Source organism: Porites lutea, chromosome 10 (genome assembly GCF_958299795.1).
Source record: "Porites lutea chromosome 10, jaPorLute2.1, whole genome shotgun sequence".
Taxonomy (NCBI): Eukaryota; Metazoa; Cnidaria; class Anthozoa; order Scleractinia; family Poritidae; genus Porites; species Porites lutea.
The window spans coordinates 28,846,451-28,862,482 of NC_133210.1; the positions used below are offsets into that span (position 1 = coordinate 28,846,451).

Sequence of the window (16,032 nt, forward strand, 5' to 3'; positions counted from 1 at the left end):
TTTCAATAGATAAAGTCTAAGAATCTGGGAAATGAAAGGAGGTACATATACAAAGACCCTCGCCAAGATTCAGGTGACAGGAATATTTCGTATCCGAGATATCTGAAGAAATGTTTTACCCAGACTTATAGAGATTTGTATGGAGACGCCATGCTGGTGCTCACCTGAATGAGCTCCAACATGGCGGACGGAAAGCAACAGAAACATCTGTTACCGAGTTTTGCTACAAAAACGTGAATTTATTCTTCGAGAAACTCATAAACATTAAAGTAATACTTTTTCTAATACATGAACTGTTTAGATAGCAAAATTTCCTGAAATAAGTAATTTTTTTAACCTACATAACAGCTCTCTTGGCTGTCATGTAAATGCTGCGTCACGCAAAAGCTTAGAAATTCGAGAGTACTCTATCACAAAACCAAGAACCCTTTCGAAGCGAAAATTTGTGTGAAAATGAGTTTTCAGCTGCTCTAATGCATCGTGAAAGTAAAATCTCGGTAGGATCGATAATTTTTTAGTTTGAAATTTAATGACATCATGTGAAAACCAACAATATTTGCGTTCGACGTTAGGAGAACGCTTCGTAATCTTTGGGGATCCTGTGGTCGATGGGATACCTGTGCATGCCAGGCGTGAAGATTCGAGATTTTTGGTTACTTGGACGGGCGATGTTCAAAATCTGCGCCATTTTGAATAATTATTAAGCGCGCGCACGAATTTTAAGCCCAATAGCCGGCCAAAGAAATTGCGGGCTCACCTGGTGGACATGCGCACACAACTATTTTTATGCGCAAGCAACTATACCTCGTGCGAGTGCGCACGCAACTATACCTCGTGCGAGTGCAAGCTGCTCGTGCGTCCGTGTCGCCTCCGTGGATATCTTTGGATTATTCGGTAAGTTCATTTATTTTTCTCAAACTTCATGCGATGTTTCTTAAAAAGTTCATCGCTTCAACTTGTCAAAGCCTTACCAGGAAACTTTTTAGTACTCCAAGAGCATGTAGAAAGCCCGATGTCGGCGTTGTCCGAACTACAACAAACCGAAGACCTTCGCTGCTCTCCTGCTTTGAATTGATGTCCTCGAATTTGCCGAACAACAAAGCAAATCAACCGATAACTCTGACACAAAGTTGTCTCAAAGCAAATCTACCAAGCCATTGTGCTTTGACCCATAGCGGTCAACTAAACTACATTGTAACTAAGTAGATAAACATCTTTGGTTACATATTTGGGTTTCACTATTAAAGTTGCTATTGTTCATGTTGCTCTTTAAATACTTCGTCTTTCTCATTTAATCTCTCAACTAATTTCCTCCTCTGTTTTTGTATGATTTTAGCTAAATTCATTGAACTTCGAACGCACTTATTAATCTTTGATTACTACTAGTCTAAACTAGGTATGTGAAGGGGGTACCATTTTGGCAATAAGAAAGGTCACACGGCATGCGGAAGATCAAAATAATCTGCCACTACAACCAAATCCTGCGCATTGTCGTCTACTGATATCGGAACACTACCAGTGTAAATATACTCCAACAGCTCCATCAAACCAAGCTCGGTTATCATTTCCAACCGAACTACTCCTTCATGAGTATCTTTTATCTCGCTATTCAGCATTTTTTCCAAGACAGGACTGGCCTCAGAAAAAACACGTCGATGAACCTTGATCTTTTTACCATCATGGACCACCAATGTGATGTCATAGGGTTCATGTATTCCTTGTGGGATGAAAACCTGCCTTCTACTAAAGCTATCATCAGTTATTTCCACAGAATTTTCCATTGAAGTCACTCCCCCAAGGCCCCAACTGTCTTGCCTCCCTAGCGTTAATTACGGATACAAAGATGCTTTCAAAGAAAAAAAAAATTATACAAACAATTGTTGCTACGTCAAGAGGCAGTCGAGGAGTAATTGCAGCCAATATCGATCTTATGATGGCCTTTTAGCAGTCATCGAAAGATATCAAAAAACGCTGAGTCACTACATCATAAAAATGTAGAACACATTGAACTGGAACAGCCTCAACCACCTAACATTTCTTAACAGGAGAATGTAACCTGAAGCCAGAAGGACTCGTATTTGACCCCGCTTCCATGGTTGCTGAGTCGGGGCGTGGCTACACTAGCTTTGCAGCATTAATTTTGTGATCGCGTGCGGCTGAACCGGTTTTGGGGTTTTAAAAGCCGAGGCTGTGACCCTTCTGAGGGGGTTACAGTATACTGTTCTGTACCATTTAGAAGTGGCTAGGATATAACAGTAAGAGCAGTCATTCTTCTCAGTAAAACACGTTTTAGCTATTTATTTAAATTTTTCATGAAATACTTTTTCAAAATGTGTTTTTTACATTGAGAAAGTACTGACAAATTACCTTTCTAAAGAGTCAAAAAGTAAAGGCGAACGGAATGTAAACTGCAGTTAATAGAAGTATCATGTGATGTACATAACGGATGAGAAGTGAAGGGATTTCAAAAATTAACACGAATTGTTTTCACTTAATATCACACAGCAAGGCCACCCCTCTGAGGATCCAGTGATCAGGGCTCTGTACTGTCTTAAGCCACAAGGGGGTGATGTAAGTTAGGTCTGTCCTCTGTGGCTTTTTGTAAACAGGGCACTGGTAAAGCCTTGGATCCTTTGGCGCAGTGGAATTAACTGCGTACACGTGTACGACTGGTAGTAGAGTGAAAAGAACCTTGGGCTGAGGTTCGATCAATTTACAGCCTCGACGTTCCCATCCAGCACCATCCAGGTACAGGCCATAAATGTAAACGCCCTCCTGTAATTCAAAATAATGGTATTTAGGAGGCCCGGATCCTGATCCGGATCTTGATAAATTTCGTGATATAGCTACTTGAACACTTGTCTACCGTAGCGTGCACAAATACAACATTAAAAATTTCCGGTGATTTTTTACTCTCTTACTTCTTTTTGGTGAGAAGCAGAAAGGGAGATTTAAGAGATAGACTTGGTTAGTTACCGATGGAGGTGAGTTTATGTCCTCTTTCATAGCCCTTATGACGTCATTATGCAACACGACAGAGTCCAGAGCCCAGCCTTTGTGCGCACGCGTAACTTCCTGCCTCATGGCGGTAAGAAAGCCCTGGGGATTGAAGAAGCCCGTCATCCAGAACACGTTTGGTCGGCCATTAAATATCCACGTGGAAAACTGGTTATTTCGTTCTAGGAACTCCGTGAACCAAAAGCCCAAAGTGGATGACTCCCATGAAATCTGTGGGATAAAATAAAGAATAAAGAAATTTTAGTTTCTTTATAAACTCTTAAGATTCTTTATCATTAAATAGTGAAAACCAGAATCACAAAAATAAGAAATTATCTTGCTACTGCTCCTGGTAGCAACAGGATCCACAGAAAGATGTTAATTTAATTTGTCTCCAGAGATACTACTAAAGAATTGCCAGCAATTAGAAACACGTCCAGTGTAGCATCGACCAAAACATAGAGTAAGGTTTATATCTTCCTTCTGCGCTATATAAGACTTGCACGACGACTTGGACGTGTACTAGTGAGTTGTTTATTCTGCTGCACAGCTTACTTGATTTTTATCTTTATGTTGCAACAGTGTAATGACACAGTAGTAAAATTCAAAACAAGAACACATGTAAGAAAAACGAAGAAAAATCATGGATTTGATCACTTCTAGGTCATTCAGATAAATCCTCACTTTTCTCCACAGTGCAGGAACTCTAGCGTCATACATATTGTCCAATGCATCACGTAAGTTCTATAAAACAACAGCAGTGGTGTGAACGCAATCATAACAGTAGAGCGGCGAATAACAGAATAGCGGGAGCACTCTTTGTTTCTATTTTGAATACTGGTACCCTTGGTACCAGAGGTTATTTTTCTCACTTGGGGCTGGATGCTTCGGTGTCGGCTGCAGACCGACAGATCTTCGGCCATCGACCTAAGTCGCGAAGGGCGAGGCCATTAGAAAAGGTTTGACTTGACCGACACCAAAAACCGCGCAGGCTAGAATACTCGAGATTTACAAAGAAAATCTGTAACAGTGAAGGAAACTCGAAACGGATCACATAACTGGACCACACGCAAGATTTGTTCGCTTTCACTTAAAAAAAAACGCTGAACAGAAATGATCACTGAACAGGAATACTGAAAGGTAGGTGCCATAAAAGACGATGGGTGACTTCTCTTGCGGTCATTAGGGGTAACGGTGATAAGTTTTCCTTCCAGGCTTTAAACAGTAAACAATGGTTTTAATAATAAGGGAGATGGTTCGATAAAAGAGGAAACCTTCGTTACCTCGCTCATTATAATGGTTCCTTCTATGGCCAGTTTGAGATCGGTTAATGTTTGCCGAACCAAGGAGATCACTCGCTGCATGCGATCAATTTCTTGTCTGAGAAAAATGTTCATGGACGCCAGAGCTCCCATCTTCTGAAGCCGCGCTCTCACCTGTGGATAAAAATATTACTGAGGCATCTGCCTAACAACCTGTGCCGCTAAGAAAACGCAATTGACTCACCTAAGCTACCTTGCTTGTAAGAATAACACCATTTGAGTTCTAATTCCAAAACAACATTTATATATAGTGTAGATTTAGCCGAGCGAAACCAAAAGCAAAGCTCTCGAGAGATCTTTTAAGAAATATCTTTCTGAAGAATTTCAACTTTTGCCTTACGCAGGAAGCAAAATGAATTCCTCAAAAAAAAAAGACCTGAACCTGCGATCAATTGAAAACCAATAACTGGTGGTTGTACACCTGAGCCCACGATACAGCCATGGGAAACTGATCAGAGGACAACCTATGTTGACAACTGTCAATTGACCAAAACATGGCTGTCCAAACGAGTAAGTGCGACATTTCACATCCGCTAATATGATGGAGAGGACGTACGGGCGAACGATTTGTCATAAACATTTCTGTGGTGTTCCTCTACGCGCGCTTCGCGAGCATAAGGGCTCCACTGTAATCTCCCGTAAGTGACGCTGAATAAAGACAATTTTATTTTTCTGTCTAGTTAGCGCTGTTACCTCATGTGGTACATAGTCGTTTGGAAGTTTCTCCAACATATCGTCTGCCTGCCTGGTAACCACACTCTCACGGGTCTCCCCAGACCCTCCCCCTGAGTCCTTGGGTTGAATACTCATGATAGTATCCAGCACGTCTTTGGCGGTATTACTCTGATAACTGAAAGATAAGTTAGAAATTTTATAAAGGAATTAGTAAGTATATTCAGATAGTGACAGCTTGCTCGCGTATTACCATGACATTGGCATAATGGCTTTGTCGAAGTTCGCGTTTTTATTCACCATAAAGTACTTTTCAATTTTCCTAAACTTTTAATAAAAACACTATCAAAAGCTTTAAAAAATACACTAAAATTTTCATAAACTACATTTAATAAAATAAATGAGACTAGAGAATATTACATCAAGAAAAATAACTTAATGGGAATAACTAAAAGTAACGAGGAGAACTCAGAGAGGTTAGGATAAGTGCTTTATTATCAACAGAGCGCCTACAAACACATGTGTTTACAACGATAATAAAGATTTTCGAGAGAGGTCACCTTAAGGCTTAGCAACCACCTGCCACAGCAACCTTCAGTTTTCAGTACGGTCCTCCAAGTTAAGAAACTCAGCGGAGAGCCAAAATATCGTTTCGAGTGTTTTGCACGTGAATGTGAAAGTCGGAAAACAATCTTAAAAATATGGTGGAAAAAAATACAAACGACCGCCCTCATTATTCTCGTCTGATTAAAATTTCAAGATGATTTAGAAAATGCTAAATTGATGTACCGTTGTAAAATGTCTTACATGTAGATTCGTTTAGTTCCTTCCACGGAATTTTTAAAGATACTTACGTGATATCAGCATTAGGATGCAAGCCAAAGACTTGAGGAGTATCAACAGATGGAAGCGCTTGGATAGCTTCAAAGAACTGCTCCAAACTGCGGCATTTGGGGATCTTGTAACCAGTGTAGAAACAGAAGTCATCGGTGAACATGTGCTCTCCAAACCATACCTAGTACAATAATAATAATAATAATAATAATAATAATAATAATAATAATAATAATAATAATAATAATAATAATAATAATAATAATAATAATAATAGTATATTTTGTCGCTTTAGCAGTAACTTATATGCCCTTATCTTGATAGAGGTGAGTCTGTTAACATGTAAAATGCATTGTCTACCTTTTGACGGTTGAAAGTTTCGCAGTCATCGGTGTTAAGTATGGGGGAGAAATACAATGAATCTCTGATTCAGGGATACCGACACGGGACGAAACGGTCAGAAAAGCCGTCGTACTTCACTTCCGTTCTCTTTATGTGTGCGCGTCATGGGCGAAATTAGTGTAATGAAATGAAATAGAACAAAATAAAATAGAGACTAATGTTCTAGAAGGTACAATTCAGGAGCCCTTCTAAATTCTTAACCAGCAAAAAGAAGATTAATAGGAAAATGGCTGAAAGGTACCTTAGCAAAAGTGTTGAGGAGCCTCTTATCATAATCATCTGTGACACGGCCTCCATACTGCACCTCTCCAAGCATGTAACGCACCGTGTTCCAGGACACGCCCTACAATTGATACATATCGGTAATATATAATAATAGTTGGATAGGAGATTGCTGCCATGGTAGATTGATTTGACTGCAAGTATGGGATATCACTTTGCTCTTCCTTTCTCTTTTGCTAGGAACTGAAAATCGGTGGCCACAGAAAGAAAATGACCCCTTTTCACGCCATTGGAGGAAGCAAATTAAAAGAGACATAATACGTATCCGTCTGGAACAACAAAAAAAAACAAGTATCACCATTATAGTTCGCCAAATACTTCACCTTTTTCGGATCGATATCATCCAAATGGTTCTGCACGAACTGCACGCTCGCTGCAAAGTCCGCTTGGTTAAACTCATAAGGAATATTCCAGCCCAGTGGACCAAACTTGCGCCGTTCCTGTAATGACACGAAAACGTCTGAAGTTTTAAGAGTGTACTGGTGCGCGATTCTTTAGCAAGTAAAACCTCGGTTGATGCGAAAGAGAGACTCAACATGCGTGGCAACCCTAGTCCAAATCTGCCTAGGGTGGGGTGAAGTGCATGCCCCTTTTAAGAGTTTTCGGCAAGGTTATCTAGACCGTCTGTCTAAACCATTCAGTAACTACTTTAAGACCCATCCTTCAAATCACGAGTTAACACTGAGAAACAGGAATACACTCACACCAGTTTGTTATCATTGACGCGCCGAAAAACAAACAAAAGAAACCCCGGTGTCAGTGTATCATAATGACTCGTCTTCATGACAGAAAGAGTATTTTGTGTATTTTGGTCATTAATAAAAAATAAATAAATAAATGGGCGGATAAAGATCGTGGGTAGGCCACTACAAAGTCTTAAACAATCACTGATAGCGCCAGTTTACCTGAACTACGGTATGCAAAAAGGCAACAGCATAGAGAGTAGGTTTCCACTGTGGCATGTTAGTAATGTCCAGCTGATCCTGGGTGATACCAGCGTAGGTTCTTTTCAGTCCTGGCTTCACGCCCTGTGGCGGCTCATTGGTGAACTTGATGGAAGACTAGTGAACACAATGTACAAATAACTTGGTGAGATCATTTCCTCTAATTTCAGTCTAAGAATATCTAGTAAGGCGGGCCTATAAGATCAAGGGTTGCCCTGTCGTTCCTACTTAAAACATTCGTCTGGAAACAAGTAGGTTAATTGTCCGAGCCCTGGCTTCACGCGCTGTGGTGGCTCATTGCTGTGCTTGGTGGAGGGCTAGTGTACACAATGTACAGATAAAATGTGAGATCATCTCTTCTGAGTAGAGTTCAAGGATATCTATTAAGAGGGGCCTATATGATTAAGCGTTGCACTTAGGTTTAAGTTGTTACAAACGGAATTGTCTTTGTAACATTAATATTTTGAGTCTGGCCTTTACATAAAACGACAAACAATACATTACAGGGTGCAACTAATAAAACAGCATCAGGTCTTGAGTTGCTGTAGAGGGACGTCTATGCAGTGTCAGTGTTTACCAAACTTCGCATGAAAGAACTTCCTGTATTAACTGGACACCAGATTTTCTGTCAAATGAACCTGTATTCAGCGGACAACGCTACTATGCGCGTTCCAGGAATCGTCACACTACAGGTTTCACTGTAGTGCCGGCAAACAAACAAAAACAGAAAGCCACCATACAAATTTACTCAAGTATCTTAGAGAACTGATAACTGAATGTTTAAGCTTGTTTCACTGAGCGTACCTGTAATAAGCTGATGGGAAACTGATTGTGTACTTCAGTAGTGATCCAGACTCTACAGCCTTCATGTGATGACTCTGCAGTAGTAACTGTCTCCAGAAGCTCGTCCATAAAGTTTAATCCCAAGTGGCAGTTCTGAAGTAGTACCCATCCCCCCTGTTGATACAAAACACAAGTCTGTGCAGTTATTAGACTGATTTAGCAATAGAACCGGAACGTCAGTTGACGACGGGAAAGCGCGCGGAAAGAATAAATCAGCTCGCCTGAAGCGGGGCAGTGCTTTGAGTAGCTGGGCTTAAAAGATAAAAAATATTTCTCTTAAGGAATCTGGGATATTTAGGATTACCTCCTCAATGGGAAAGCTCCGATGAAAATGCCTCAGCCCGACAGGTCGATCTCCCAGATTTTGTTACGTTGTGTTTGTAAGCAAAATATCAAATTGATATTAACTATAACAACGTACCGCAGCCATAGACTGTTGAAGAAGTCTCCTTGCGTGCACTTCCTGTCCTTGTCCCATTGATACTGCTCGGCATTCTGAAACAAATTACAGGCAGCGTTTACACTTGGTGCCCTAATACAGCAGTCGCTGGGCACTAATGTGACCATACCCTTTTTTCAAGTACCCACGCTAGAACACGGGAACTGTGCCGGTACCCGGGTACAAGGTCTCGACCTTGTGCTCGAGTATAAAAGTGGGCACCGGGTGAGGCGGTCCCTGTGTGCACACAATTTTTGTAAGTTCCGGGCAGTCCAATGCGTTTTTCTTGCTGCTAAGCTCATGTTTCAAATTAAATGGTGTCCGACAGGGCGAAATGGAAAAACTATGCGTACAGTCACATATCGGGTACTTAAGGTATGACCACAACACCATTTTGTGCCGGTATCCAGTCACCACGTGTGGACAGTCCCTTAGCCCTGGAGGAATAATGAGTGCAAACAGAAGCACATAATGCTTCTGATGCAAATGAACGCCGGCCACACTGAATAGGCAAACAGAGACACCTTCAGTTTTTTTTGTTCTTACTATTGTAGATCGTTAATCGATATCTACCTTCACAAAGATAAGCGAGAAAAACCTCCCTCAAGGGTAAAGTAAAATTTTTACTAGAATTAACTTGACGTTAAGAGGTGTGGGCGTTGTTTCTCTCTCTCTCTCTATTAGCTTTTACTAGTATGTCTCTATTTCTCCGTTTGTTACTTCCACAGACTCCACAGATACACTAGTTTAAGGGGAAAAAGTTCAAGATAACAAATACATAGACCACAAGCCCAAAGGTCAACCGTAATAAGCCGGGGTTCGTTTCTCGAACGTCCCGGTAACTTTTTGGACCCGAAATCAAATATTTAAATCAAAAACCTGAAGAAGCAAGCAAATCGGCCTAAAGTTACATTTTCTCCGTACGTACCAATTCCCTTTCGTTTAGCCAGGTTCTCAATAGCTCCAGTAGGATCAGAGCCCATGGACAGAAAGCATATGAGTGGCGTCCTTGGATTGCTCTCTTCCCAGGTAGCTTCCAGGTTAAGGATCACTCCTTCAGCATACCTCTCACCCATGGTGTCTGCTATGTATTTACGAGCCTGGTGCAGGGTACGGTCAGGACACCAAGACCTGTGTAGTATTTCAATCAAAAAAGGAATCAGTCAATCAATCGATCGATCAATCTGTCAGTTATTAAATAAATCACACAATTAATCAATCATGCAATCAGCGAGGGCTCTCTATCAACCCTGCCGGACTCTCTCAGGGAAGGTTAGGGGTGATCACATTCCTCAGTAGGAGATCCTCCGTTACAACACTCACATTCCTTATGGATTTGGGTTTCCGTGCAAAATAAGGACAGTTCACGGCATTTCGTATATCATAGTCTAGATTATAGAAAAATTAGTTGACTCCAATATTGCGCCACTATTTTATTCCTCGTGTTTGAGGAAGCTGGGGAGAGCTAGGGAGGCGCAGTTGTGAGAGCAATCGCCTTCTACCAGTGTGGCTCGGGTTCGAATCCTGGCGTCGACGCTTTACGTGAGTTTGTTGTTGGTTCTCTCCTTTGCTCTGAGAGGTTTTAATCCGGGTACTCCGATTTCCCCTCTTCTTAAAAACCAACACTTCCAAATTCCAATTCGATCTGGAACGCACGGACACGTTTCAACGAGTTGTTAAAAACTCCTAAGCGCTCCGTGGGTAAACAAATTACAATTTCAATTTTTTTTCTTTTTTTTGAGATTTCATTTAATTTTGTGATCGTTCGGTATGAATTCGAAGTTGCCTATAGAGCCGTGACCTTGCCTCTTCTAAACTAGCCCTTGAAAGTACGTTTCTATAATAACAAGTAAAAGGTAAATTCGTGTTAACAACATATTATTAAAAATAAAAAACAATAAACACAAACCTGACTAAAAGAAGTTTCCTGAAGGTGTCCAACGAGCTTTCGTAACCATCAGGCATGTGGCTTTCCTCAGGTGCATCTTGGTCAAACCACTGTTTCCAACCAGACTCATTGCGACGAACCTTTGGGTGGATCGAACTGTTTTAGTAAAAGGAATCCAGCGACACCTTTATTTGTCTTTTTGGCGGGAGTTGATTAGAAAAGGAAGGAGACCTATGGTTTTCTCCTTCTTTGAATGCCTGCCTAACAGAGCGTTTGCCTCGCACATCTTTAGATCCTCTAACTTCATTGGACCCTTATAATTAAGTCGCAGCTCTTTTGTTTTGGGGCCAAGTTCCATTGTTAACTTTGTTCGTTCACAAGTTTCCCAAACAATCGTGAAAGGTCTTGTTAGAGCTGCGAGACGCTTCTAACAGATTCCAGTCTGCCTACAAAGCTACCTAAACATTGGTACATCAGTAACTATGGCTGCTCATGCTCCAAGGCACTTCAATACTAAAAAAACTGATTTAATAGCAAGTTATATGTTCCAACAATTTACCTAGCTGGGCAATGGACAAGTTGGTCGTAAATCTGCTGTTATAGCTGCCTATTGGTGTTTCACTGACAAACCTGATCTAATATTCCTGAGAACTGCGGCAACTTGCTTAGCTCCACTAAGTTAAGCCATGTCATATCCATGATCCACTTGCCGGGTTTGGGTTGCACGGCCTTCAGATCAAGCGCCGCGCCACCTTCACAGAGAGGCACATGATGTCATTATTTAAAACATGCAGTATGCATTTCTTTTATAGGATAATAGGGAGTTTAAGCAGCGACGTTTTTGAGCGACGCACGCCGACCAGAAGTAAGCATTTTTCTCTTTTAATATGCCTTGACGCTACCAAATTTGTATTGCTAAGTTTTTTAATTCTTATGGAGACAATTTGCCCAATAATTTGTTCAAAATCACAGCCTAAGAGTTAAAAAATTCCACTTCCGTTTGACGTGTGTCGCTCAAAAAAAGTCGTTGCTTAAACTCCCTAATAACTGCCTTAACAATCTCCCGGTAGGACGAGGCTAAACGGTGCTACACGCGGCTACATTTTGAACGCAAAATAATGAGGAAACAAGCGCGCGCATGGTAGAACTGATCGTGTGAAGTTCTCTGGCACTTCATACCCCGTTACATCAGCTTAAGTGAATATATATATTTTAAAACGTCGGCCATAACACCGCCTTCTAATCAACGTATACAAACATATTCGTAATCGGCTGTAAAAGCGCCCTTTCAACTAGAAGTTTGGAACTCAAGTACGTTATGCAACTATCTCGCGCTTTTCGCGCGAGTGTTCTGTCGCTCGCGCTTGCGTGTCAAAGGTCTTTGTGACGTAAAATAATTGAAACGTCAATATTTTTTCTTGTGCATTCAGGCGTTTGAAGCAATTGGTTACGTGTGGTAAGTCTTAAAGAAGATTCAAGTGATGTGTATCGTATTATGCGCCAGATATGTGAAGATATATTCTAAATAGCTGAACTACGTGTTGTCCTCTACTCTTGGTCTTCAGAAAGAAATTTTAGCTGCTTCCTCTTGTTTTTGACTGATTCGCGCAGGAGTAAAAACCATGATGTTGCAAACCTTTTATTAGCGTCTGAAATTCTTGAACCTTGACTTTTCCGCCCTGAATGTCGATCTTGAGCGCCAGAAGAAGAGTAAATAAGAACTTGTGGTTCTCATACAGACCACGGCACGAATACTTGAAGACCTCATAGGTGAGAAACTCAATGATGTTTTGGATCCTTTTCGCTGGAATGGGTGATTTCTCAGATCTGTTGACAAAAAAAAATTCAATAATACCATTCCACGATACTTAGTTGGAGCAGAATGATAAGGGCTGAATATTTACGGACAAATGTGGCGATTTTTTAATCTGGTCGTTAAGTTTAACAAAGCCTGCCTCAGCCAACCCTTAAGTCTACCGATTTGGAGGTTATTATTTTGCTTTGAGTTGTCTCCTTCGGCCATAGGTTTAACACAGGGCAGGGCTCGATGCTAGACCTTCCACCTACCCGCCCCTTAGTCAATGTTAACACTAATAGGGGAGGGGTAAGAGGTCAGTTTCAATTCCCAGAATCTTCTGCCCACCTTCCCCTTCGCAAAACCAACATTCTGACCCTACGTAAGATGCTATTAAAACGTTGAGTCAGGGAATGGGTAAGTGGAAAGTCTTGCATCGATCTATAGAAAAAGATACTGAAATGTGTTTAAAAAAAGAGTGCTTTTCCTCCAGTCTCTTGCAAGAGAACAAATTGCGCATCAAAAAAACGCTCTCCATAGTTATTTGTCTGACGTCAGAAGAATGAACTAGTTAAGAATTAATTGACTTCTCAGTGCTACTACCTTGCCATGGACAGATCGAAGATCCCCAAGAACTGTCTAAGTGACGTCTGATACATGACATTCACCATGCTCATCTCGACGATTAAGAAGTACAAAATGGAGCCGCGCGTGGCAACAGGGCGGAACTCCTCACGAGCCAAGTTGATCTTCACTTCAGTCTCAGCAGCAACAGTAAGCTTCTCGCTCACTTCCTCGGCTGTTTCTTTAGTAGTTTTCAACACTGCTACCAGAGACTCATCCTCTACTAGGGAACCCTGAATAAGATGAAAATAAGGTTTAAGGCACGCGCCCCGCCCCGTAGCAAGCGGTTAAATGGCCCACGTGGGTGGCATAGAATAGCCATGACAAGTCAAGACCAAGCAATGAACAGATTAGACTACCCAAATCTTGAATATGGTAGAGAGTATTGCAAGTAGCCTCTCTTGTTATTGCAAGAACAGTTGGATTATGTAACCGACCGCTGAGAAAAGTCGTGTTTATAGACCTTGGTTACAATTCGGAGTAATTCAGTCAAGTCGTATCTCATCTACTAAGGAGATTAAGAAAAGACAAAGAGAAGACAGTGACGACGGCGCGTGCAAAAGTAAAAACCGACTTGACTAATTAGAGCTGCATTTAGGTACCAGAGGTCGCGTTCAGTCCTTCTTCGCGCGCCTTCGCGTTCTCGTTTGACGTTGCGTTATCTTCGCTACATCTACCAAACTGGGGATGATCGTCCATTCTTGGACTTTTTTAATTCCTATTTATTTTCTATCATTTACAAAGAAAAGATAGTTTTCGTTTTCTTAGGGAATATAAGTCACGCTTGAGGTCCAGCAATAAATCTGCTAGTAGATGTACGAGTCGCACACTGATACAATAAACGGTTTTCTCAGACCCAGAAGGAGGTTAGGTGCTGGTGCTTTTCATTGGAACAACCAGCCTTAACCTTTTCCACAACTACAAGAAAACTATTATCGTTTTACCAGTCTAAAAGCTAAATTCACCTGGGTACTTGTGAGCCTGTACAATAGATTATCTTCAAGTTCCTTCATCTTTCTTTTATTTGTTGTTACATCTTCCATGAGTTTCACCCGTTCTGCTTCTAGCTCCTGTAAAACATGGCGTCTAAGTTAAAATGAAAACGTAACACTTCCTTTGGATGATATGACATCTCGAATCTTAGGTTTACGCAGGGTAAAGAATAACAAAGGTTCACCTCTTTTTCGGTGTTAATCACTCTTCCAAGAAGTTGTTCTTCCAGTCCTTTCATCGTCACAGTGAAGTCAATAATTGCTGTGCGAGCGCTCACCTAAACAGCCAAAAAACCGTGCAATTACACAGGTTAAGATTATGAAATCCACTATGTATGATCGGATAGCAAACTGTTAATATTCGCAAACTTTCCCACATATGATTTAAGAGAATTGGAATGCAAATGCTACAGCTGTTGCCATTTTCGCTTAGCGGTGGGAAAGCGACACTTCCTGCGCAAAGCAGCGGCTACACAATCCTTTAACTCAGTTTTTTTAAAAACACAATACAGAAGATACTCGAAGATGGTAACAACGTCTCTAACCTCAGGTGTGTAGGAAGGATTTCCCAGCTTTGTGGTGATGTACATTTTAAAGCCGCTCATCACATCACATTCTTTATCGCCAACTTTAACCTAACGGAAACACTTGATTGTTAATATGAGCAAGTGAAAACTAAACTGACTTATTTAACAGCTTGAAAGGAGGGAACTGATACTAATACTGATGCTGATGCTAACACTCACACCAACACTAACACCAACACTAATACTAATGCTAATGCTGATGCTAATATTAATACTAACACTAATGCTATTAGCAATACTGATACTGATACTGATGCTGATGTTAATACTAGTACTAATACTAATACTAATACAAATACTAATGCTAATGCTAATGCTAATACTATTAGCGATACTGATAATGACGCCGATGCCGGTGCTAATATTTTTCCTTTTCCATTTTTGACAATACTCTAATATTTACCGATAGCGTACGAAACTGTCAGCAAAATACAGCCAAAGTGACGCGCGAGCCTACGGATTTCGTTAAAAATTCTTCCGCGCGCGCTCAAATTTCAAACCGATTGTGACGTCAAAACCAAACAACTGCTTTCGCATAGTAGTTGTATCGAGCTCTCTACCATATATCCCGTTCTCGCGAGTAGCGTCAAAGAGAAGATCTAAAAACATGACTCTACAGGTGAACGAAACACAGAGAAATATCTCAGATGATTGATCACTTCGTCAGTTTTATATTTCCGTTAGATTTACCAGGATTTGCTTGCTTTCTCATTTAATCACTGTTATACGAAATCAAGTTTCTGGTAGTGGTGTTTCAAAAGCTTTGCATTGGTGTTTCGGAACTCGAACAGTGCCTCAGTCCTCTTTTTAAACACGAAATGAACGAAATTGCGAATTAAGATAAGTCTTACACGGTGCGAACAATTTAACAATTACGATACAAGAATCAGAAATAATATAACAACTTGGAAATGGATAAAAATCGTTATTTCTTGCTCCGTTTTTATGTTGGCTGCAGGTATGCATTAGCAAGGTACTTACTTTGTAAGTAGAACTTACTTTGTAAGTAGAGCCAGACTTGATGAAGTTTTTCTCCAGCACATTGTCCAAAGCAGGGTCTAGTTCCTCTCCGACGTCTTCAATAAGAAGAGGTCTTCCGAGTGACAGGGAGTCTTCCAGATGATTTCGGAAGTACTTGTGGTTAAGTGATGTCACCTAAATAGCAGAAAGTTCAAAGAGTTTAACAATTCAAGGAGTTCACCATGGGATTTCATTCAAAGATTCAAAAGCAAAGGTCACAGCACAGGATTTTATCCACAGACTCAAAAGTTACCACTACATGCTAAATAAATAGCACCATGTGAAAGTACTGCTGAAGAGGTTTCATTTGAATGGTAACACCATAGGATTTTATTCACAGACTCAAAATTAACCAATACATACTAAATAAATAGCACCATGCAATGTTTTC

The 16,032-nt window shown here is 40.8% G+C and overlaps 1 protein-coding gene across 1 annotated transcript in view; it reads right to left on the bottom strand.

Annotated features, from left to right (window-relative positions):
• Nucleotides 1-2,274: 2,274 nt before the first annotated feature.
• Nucleotides 2,275-16,032, bottom strand: part of LOC140949861 (dynein axonemal heavy chain 8-like) — a 66,769-nt gene continuing 53,011 nt past the window's right edge. Inside the window, exons 69-88 of the mRNA XM_073399005.1 lie at nucleotides 15,621-15,776; nucleotides 14,580-14,669; nucleotides 14,220-14,312; nucleotides 14,008-14,112; nucleotides 13,022-13,275; nucleotides 12,260-12,450; nucleotides 11,254-11,375; nucleotides 10,645-10,763; nucleotides 9,664-9,866; nucleotides 8,718-8,791; nucleotides 8,258-8,410; nucleotides 7,415-7,570; nucleotides 6,833-6,949; nucleotides 6,469-6,570; nucleotides 5,846-6,006; nucleotides 5,013-5,169; nucleotides 4,281-4,433; nucleotides 3,682-3,741; nucleotides 2,977-3,228; nucleotides 2,275-2,775 (exon numbers count right to left, since the gene is read on the bottom strand). Of these exons, the coding sequence (XP_073255106.1) occupies nucleotides 2,488-2,775; nucleotides 2,977-3,228; nucleotides 3,682-3,741; nucleotides 4,281-4,433; nucleotides 5,013-5,169; nucleotides 5,846-6,006; nucleotides 6,469-6,570; nucleotides 6,833-6,949; nucleotides 7,415-7,570; nucleotides 8,258-8,410; nucleotides 8,718-8,791; nucleotides 9,664-9,866; nucleotides 10,645-10,763; nucleotides 11,254-11,375; nucleotides 12,260-12,450; nucleotides 13,022-13,275; nucleotides 14,008-14,112; nucleotides 14,220-14,312; nucleotides 14,580-14,669; nucleotides 15,621-15,776 (3,006 nt within the window). The 3' untranslated portion in view covers nucleotides 2,275-2,487. The remainder of the gene's footprint in view (nucleotides 2,776-2,976; nucleotides 3,229-3,681; nucleotides 3,742-4,280; nucleotides 4,434-5,012; nucleotides 5,170-5,845; nucleotides 6,007-6,468; nucleotides 6,571-6,832; nucleotides 6,950-7,414; nucleotides 7,571-8,257; nucleotides 8,411-8,717; nucleotides 8,792-9,663; nucleotides 9,867-10,644; nucleotides 10,764-11,253; nucleotides 11,376-12,259; nucleotides 12,451-13,021; nucleotides 13,276-14,007; nucleotides 14,113-14,219; nucleotides 14,313-14,579; nucleotides 14,670-15,620; nucleotides 15,777-16,032) is intronic.